Consider the following 7561-nt stretch of genomic DNA (forward strand, 5'->3'; position numbering starts at 1 on the left):
AAGATGTGGGGTGGGAGTTGGACAGGGAAAAAGTGTGGGGTGGGAGCGGGACAGGGAAAAAGTGTGGGGTGGGAGCGGGACAGGGAAAAAGTGTGGGGTGGGAGTTGGACAGGGAAAAAGTGTGGGGTGGGAGTGGGACAGGGAAAAAGTGTGGGGTGGGAGTGGGACAGGGAAAAAGTGTGGGGTGGGAGCGGGACAGGGAAAAAGTGTGGGGTGGGAGCTGGACAGGGAAAAAGTGTGGGGTGGGAGCTGGACAGGGAAAAAGTGTGGGGTGGGATAGGTTGGGGGGTAAAAGCAAAATCCAAAAAGGGCTGCAACTTCAGAGGTCAGCAAACTTGGTCTTTTATATTTTATATTTTTTTTAATCTTTTATAACTTGGTGTTTTAGCAGTCTTCCAGTGCCTAAAGGGGACTGCAGGAAGGCTGGAGAGGGACTTCTGCAGGGACATGGAGTGACAGGACAAGAGGGAAGGATGTTAGGCTAAAGGAGGGTAGATTTATGTTGGATATTGGGAGGAAATTGTTCCCTGTGAGGGGAGGCCCTGGCACAGGTTGCCTTGAGAAGCCGTGGCTGCCCCTGCATCCCTGGAAGTGCCACTCACAGCTCCCTACACACAGGCTTTGTGCCCAGGTGCCCTTTCCCTGCCTGCCCCAGGAGCTGCCCCGTGCCTCTGCCCCGGAAGATGAGACACCCTGAGCATCATTTTCCCTGTGCTCAGTGCAGCATGATAAGTAAACATCCTTGTCGTTAAAGCCATTGTGATTCTCTGGCTGACTCATGCCTTCAGGAATCTCTTTCTGGGGGGAAAAAATTAAATTGCTTTTCGAGTGCATATGGCTTTGATGTCCAACCCCGCCACTGAATGTGGTTGAGGCTCTTGGCTTTTTCAGGAATCCTTAAAATGCAGATGTTTTGCTGGTGTCTGCCAGCATAACATCTGTCTTTTCATCCTCGTTGTTCAGGTTAGGCTATAAACTGTCCTAAAATTCTACAGGGATGTTGGCAAATTGCAACAGAATTAAGTATGAAATATGAGATACCATATCCTGATAAAGGAGCTGGTCCTCTGAGGTGTCTTTTACACCCCAAACCCTCGAGTTTGTTGTGCCCAGTGCACTCCTCCTGAAGGAAAACTTTCCTTTCTGTGTTTTATTTATCTGATCTTCCAGGTGCTGCAAGCAGGTGAGTCCCAGCAGAGAAGGCAAAGCTGTGTGTAGTCTATTAAATGAGCACTGTAGCGTCAAGTCCTTTCTAAAGCAGTAATTTTTATCAGTTTCCACATAAACCAACCAAAGCAAGAGTTCCCTGCTGTTTTGAGATGATCTCCTGGTGTAAATTTTGGATCTGTGATTTTTTTATTTCCCCCCTTGCACCCTCTAGCAGAGCTTATAAGTCTTTTGTGTCTAATTCTGCACCAAATATACGGTAAGTTTTAAATGAGCCAGCTGGGGTTGTTATCACTCCAGAAAGGTGTATTGGATTTTCAGAGTAGTGTGTGTGTGTGCTCCAAGAATAACAGGGAAGAAAATCTGACAGGTGCCTCATTTGCAAGTGTTGCCTACTCTGACTCTTTCCATGTGCTTTCCATAAGGATGGAGTTGTGAGAATTGGGAGGCTGAGAGTCAATAGCAGCTGTCACCTATTCCTGACAAGCTCCTTATTGCCTGTGGTGAGCATCAGATCATATCACCCATCACTCTGCACCTTGCAGGCCCCCAAACCAGAAATAAAAGCAAATACGTTGGATATTTGGAACCCTTTCACAATGTTCTTACTGCCTTTTAATGGGAAGAATTATGGTTTGGATTTATGTGAAGTTATTCGAGCTTGTTCCCTTTTGGTTGTGGAGTTTGAGGTGCAGAAAGCCTTAATTCCCTTACTACAGCTCTTTGAGGTCTCCTTTTCCCGTGGAAATGCCAAAGGATGGAGCACTTGCTGGGCATCCCCTTGATGTGGATTTGGGGGAAGAGTTTTTTGTGCTGGAATCTAAAGAAAAAAGTTGGCATCTCTGACGTGATGTTTAACCCCGGGGTACCCAAGGTCCGACCCTTTCTAGGGGGTCATCAGCTCCCTCACCTGCAAAACCAGGGATGCAGATAGGAATGGGAGGGGGAAAAAAGGGAAGGAAGGGAGGAAAACAGGGTGGTCTGGGGGGGAGGGGGGGATATTTTCTCATTTACAATGCTATTGAGGATATAAATCGAGGCCCGACGAGTTTATTTTTATTATCACGACAAGATGGGAGTTGAATGCCCTATTGAAAACGAGCAGCTCTGCCCCTCTCCGGGCTGAATGAGGAGGTTAATCTCTTTAACAATGCGTGAGCCTTTGCTCTGACACAGCACTTCCTTCCTTTCTTTAGCTGCACGAGTTTCTCAATGTTGGCAAGGGGATTTCTGATGACATTGCACGAAGGTTTCCAGTGTACGCGTTGGACTTCACCGATGGTACGTTGGCCAATGTTTATGAAAGCCTTGGCCTGGCTTGGGATTTATTCTCTTTTTTTTTTTTTTTTGTGGGTGATGTGATGTCCTGTTTACAGTGTGCATTGAATGTGTGCTTTGATATGTGTAATAGCCCTCTTATTCCTGATTTAAATAAGAATATTTGGACAAAAGGCTGTGAATGAGCAGCACTTGCACTGGAGATGAGGAGCGCTTGCAGTGTTTCCTTAATTAAGGTGCTGATGGGGTGTAGATGAGGATTTGAATTTTTAAGAAGCAACGAGGCCATTAAATGCATCGATTACTGCCACGTGGAGACTCAGATCAACTCATTGCAACCTAATTAGTCAGCACTGGCCTAATAAACCCTTTCTTCTGTCTTTGCAGTACAACATCACCCGTATTTCTAGTGATGCTGCGGGAGTTGAAAATGCTTAAGCAAAATGTGAGGGCTGCAGTAGCTTCACAGCTTGGTGTTGTGAAAAACAGGATATAGCTTGTCTGCTCTCACCAGATCACAGCAGCAGCCACACAGTGTTTACACTGAGCCTCAGGTTTTGGGCTTTATGCAGCTCCACAGTGGCCTTGTGGGGTTTAAGAGTTGCTTTTCCCCATTTATCTTTCAAACTCTCAGGGATCTTTGAAGGCTGGGAGAAGTCCTTGGGGCAAACCATGATTACAGAGCCCCAGCCTGACATCAAAACACGTTTTTTGGGCTTACAGGGGAGCTGGTTAGTGTATTCATGTATCAAACATAGAAAGTTTGCATGAAGTGAAGAAGTGGAGTGTAGGCAGGAAGAACTTTGGAGGTTTATCAGACACCTTCCTGCTGTTAAATTCTCCTCAGCTCAAGCCACAGCTGAGGGCAATCTCCCTTGGCTTAGGCATGAAAACAAGGTGCACACCCAAGCCCCAATTTGCAAAGTATTTTAGTGCAAAGCCACCTTCCCCAGCAGCTTAAGCCTGAGAGAAGAGTGACCAGGCTGTGGATGTGTGTCCTTCCCACAAGGATGGTCACCACCAGCAGAGGAATGGTTGATGCTCAGCTGAAGGAGGTGCTGTGTCTGGGGAGTTGCTTCCCACAAGGATCCAGCTTTTTCAGCTAGGAATGCATCATTCCCCACAATGTGTTGAGCAGTTACTGGTATCCACTCAGAGAATAAAACAGGATGAGCTGCTGGCTTGGCACAGGGGTTGAGAGCTGGATGCTTTCTCCAGCTGCTTTGTCACTGCTGGGATGAAACTCTTCCCAGGAGTTTTAGGGGTGTAGGCAGGCTCCATTTGGAGTCAAGCTAGTGCTGATTTCTCTGGGGATTTGAGATATGTTGAGGAGGAAGGGGGACATGACATGACTTCCAGGGCAGCAGCAAGGAGTTTGATCAAACAGAACAAATATTTCTTGATGTGTGCATTGCTGGCATCAGGTCTGGCAGGGGACTTCAGCTCCTAATCTGGACACTTCATCTCTGTGGCTGCTCCTTTGTAGAGCTGTCAAAGCCTCATTTTTCGTTACAAAGGGATACTGAGGCACTTCAGAAGGGAACTACTGCAGAAACACCTTGTGGGGGACCCATGTTCACCTCAAGACAGGGCAGTGTCTGTCGTGGCTGTGTCCTGAGCACAGCAGGTTTACAGCCACAAAATCCTATGATGCTCCTGCAGCCAACCTTTGGCTGTCAGCAGATTTGGAAACCCACTTGAGGGTCCATGTTCTGGCTCAAAATGCATCCAAATTAACCTGTGTGTGCTGGCTCAGCCCTGGGGAGCCCAGCTCCACAAGCCTTCCATGAACTGATGCACAGAGTGGATATAAAACTGGTATAAAATGCAACTGTATGTTAAAAAGGGTCAGGGCATTGTTACCAAACCTGTGGAGACGCAGAAAAGAGCCCAGTGAAACTCCAGAACCACTTCAGCTCAAATGGGAAGTTCTTGCCTTAGGAGCAGTTGTGCCCTTTCAAAATGGGATATAGGGAAAGGGGGATTTTAAAAAGAACCCCCTGTATATTAGTATGTGCCATTTCTTCCCAGAAGCTAGAAATTAGGATGAATTCTTTAAGGAGCTGCTTTAAATGAAAACCAGATGGAGCATAAAGCATCTGCCATAAACCACCGAGACCGAAGGTGATCAGGAATGTGGAATTCCTGGACCATCTCAAAGCAGCAGAGTATCAGAACATGAGGGATTTGAACCATCCAAGTGTGTCTGCGCTCCAGACAGCCACATGTGCATCATCAAAGAGCTCTGAATTGCACAGATGCTGCTTTTTGAATGGTTGGAGTCTCTAAATCCTCAACCTGAGAAGCATCCTGGGGTTTGGTTTGGACAGATAAACCAGTGAAGGGCAGGGTGATAAACGGTGAGGCCGTTGTGGGATCAGCACATCCTTGGCCAGCTGGAGTTCTGGGGGATTGGTTCTCTTCACACACTGCACAAAGCTGGCCGTTAAATTATCCTTAACCACCGTGATTTGGGAAAGAAAGGAGTAGTCTTCCTCTTCTTTTTCCCTCTTACTCTAGATTAGGAACCTGTCAGCTTTGTTTTCTGAAGTCTTGTGCATCTTACTGAACGTGCAGAGATCAAGGAAGAGTTTTCTAAACTCTTGGTCCAGGATTTTAGCGTTATAGGTGCTTGTAATAGATGTCTTCCAGCAGGAGCATGTGAAGATGAACAGTTGGATCATGCTGAGCCTAAAACCACCTGTAGTTTTCCTTTAAACTGGAATTCACACCGTTTGGCACATGTTCTCTTCTTAATGTCTGCAGCCTTTGTATGCAGGATTCTGCTGTCTTAAAAAGTAGTTTGATTGATCATCATTCATCCTGATCTTGTCAGAGAGGCTCAAAACACTTGTGTATCAATTTTATTACTCTTTACATCTCAGTCAAGCCACAGGAGCTTCCTGAAATTTCTTTATATTGAGGCTGGTTTGACTGAAGGAGGGAAACCTGCCTAAGCTCAGATACAAGTTTTCTGACACTCCTAAAAGTTGCTGTCTTTATTCTTCAGTGTCTGTTTTTCTGGTACAACACAGAGGAATAAACACCAACGTGTAGTGCCTGAAGTGCCCAGTGGGAAATTTGAGGTGCCAGAGATGTTTCTGGTGAGCTTTGCTGTGTTCTGCCACATCCCTTCACCCCTTGGGGGAGGCAGAGTGGAGGAGAAAGAGGAGAAGTGAGACTTATTCCCTTTCTCCTTGTTTTTCTGGACCTGTGTCTTTGGTACATGGCTGTGGTGGATGGATAAGTTCAGCTGGAGATGTGGATTTCTCCCTGTCCTTGGTCCTGTAGAGGGTCCCTGACCAGCTCCTGAGAGTAAGGTCAGCATATCTACTGGCAGAATCCTTGGAATTTGGTGAGCTGTTTGCAGGAGGGAGATCTTCAACGCTCCCTGTAATGCAGGCATGCTCAGATGGAAGGCTTGAAGGCACTGGAAAAACGGGATTTGAAAGGGAACTGTTGTCCTACTGGTTGTGTGACAGAACTCAGAGCTTAAACCTGCTGGAATGTTGCCTGTGGATTTGGATGTGCCAGCTCTTTGACTCTCCCACCTGGCTGCCCTGGCCACCTTGTCTGGCAGGATTCCATTCTTGAGGAAGGTGGAAAAGTGAAGGGATTGCAGATAATCTCTTCCATGCCTCTCCTGCCCTGAGTTAGATAGAGGGAGCTCGTGCATCCCTTCATCCCCAAATATCACCTGGGGACTGAAGGTGAACATTCTGATTTCTTGGATGCTTTGGGGCATCGTGACCTGAGTTGCTTTGAAGTCTCTCCCTGTCTCATTGGTGACAGAAATGCTTTGAAGATGCACAAAAGCCCCTTGGTTTGGCTGTGGATTTTCCTTCCAAGAGACAAGCACTTCATGGGAAATGGGCTGAAAGGAGCAAGAGAGGAAGGGAAAGCTCTGAGCCCTTGATTTATTCCTTCCTGCTTCTCTACTCTGAGCACTTGCTTGGCTTCTCCAATATCAGTAAGAGTGGATTTTCTTTTCCAGTGAAGTTCCTGGTCCCACTTGTGCTGTGATTTACTCTTCTCAGGACTTCAGGGAGAAGGTTCATCTCCAGAACATGAGGCAAAGTCCAGGAACCATCAAATAAGTGAAAACCCAGCTTGAGGGCATTAGAAGTTTTGTGTTTTTATGACTGAAGACCTATGAACAGATATTCTTGTAGTGTTTTTAACAGTAAAATATGAGATTTTTTTTTTAATTAGAGCTTTAATAGACATGTCCTTTTTGCTGTGCTGTGGGTCAGTGTAATTAAACTTGTTTTGCACAGGATATTTCAGAGAATTGGCAAGGAACATTAACATAGACATGGACATTTCATAGAATGTCCATCAGTCAAGACTTTGATTTAGTAAATGTAAAATTAGTAGAGTTAAGGAGCTCTAAGTGCAGTCTTTGGGTCTCCATTTCCTTATTGATGCCAAATCCCAGGCAAAGCAAGGCCAGGAATGCTGCAGTTTTCTCTGAAACTCTCCCCTTGTCTCCAAAAAATGTGACATTTCAGAAATCCAGGCAAGTAAAGTAGAACTGTCATGTTGATGAACATAAAATATAATTGCTCCCCATTTCAATGTGTAGATATATACCTTAATTTCAGGGGATTGCTCCTGTAATAGTCAGCTACTCAAACCTCACAGCTGGACCCAGAGCTGATTTTTCTGCTGTAAATGTTCGTGGTGCAGGTGGAGTGACACGTTTTTCAGGGGCTTTATGAGCCTGTCACAGATGAAATGGCACCACAATGCAGCCCACCTTCTTCTGAGTGGAGTCATGTCAGTCCAGGGCTGCCAATGCAGCCTGAAAATGCTTTGCCAGATGTTGACTTTAAAAAGGCAAAAGGCAAATTGTGGTTAAGGCTGGATTTTAGTGCTTGTGACGGGTGGGTCTGTGCAAGGAGGCAGTGTTTGGTCAGGGCTTTAACTGAAGTTAAAGAGTGAGCAATCATCTCTGTGAAGGGTAGATTTTTGTGAGCAGTCATCTCTGATAGATTTTTTTTTTTGTGAGCAATCATCTCTGTGAAAGGGTAGATTTTTGTGAGCAATCATCTTTGTGAAAGGGTAGATTTTTGTGAGCAGTCACCTCTGTGAAAGGGTAGATTTTTTGTGAGCA

General features: G+C 45.8%; 1 protein-coding gene across 7 annotated transcripts in view; it reads left to right on the forward strand.

The window, feature by feature from the left end:
* The window catches only part of SLC4A11 (solute carrier family 4 member 11), a 123428-nt gene that overhangs the window by 86048 nt on the left and 29819 nt on the right, over positions 1 to 7561 (forward strand). For all 7 annotated transcript variants that reach the window (XM_027705563.1, XM_027705562.1, XM_027705567.1 and 4 more), the window contains one exon: positions 2364 to 2448. In XM_027705563.1, the coding sequence (XP_027561364.1) occupies positions 2364 to 2448 (85 nt within the window). The remainder of the gene's footprint in view (positions 1 to 2363; positions 2449 to 7561) is intronic.

This window comes from Neopelma chrysocephalum, unplaced genomic scaffold, assembly GCF_003984885.1.
Source record: "Neopelma chrysocephalum unplaced genomic scaffold, ASM398488v2 Primary Assembly neopelma1_345, whole genome shotgun sequence".
NCBI classification, from domain to species: domain Eukaryota; kingdom Metazoa; phylum Chordata; class Aves; order Passeriformes; family Pipridae; genus Neopelma; species Neopelma chrysocephalum.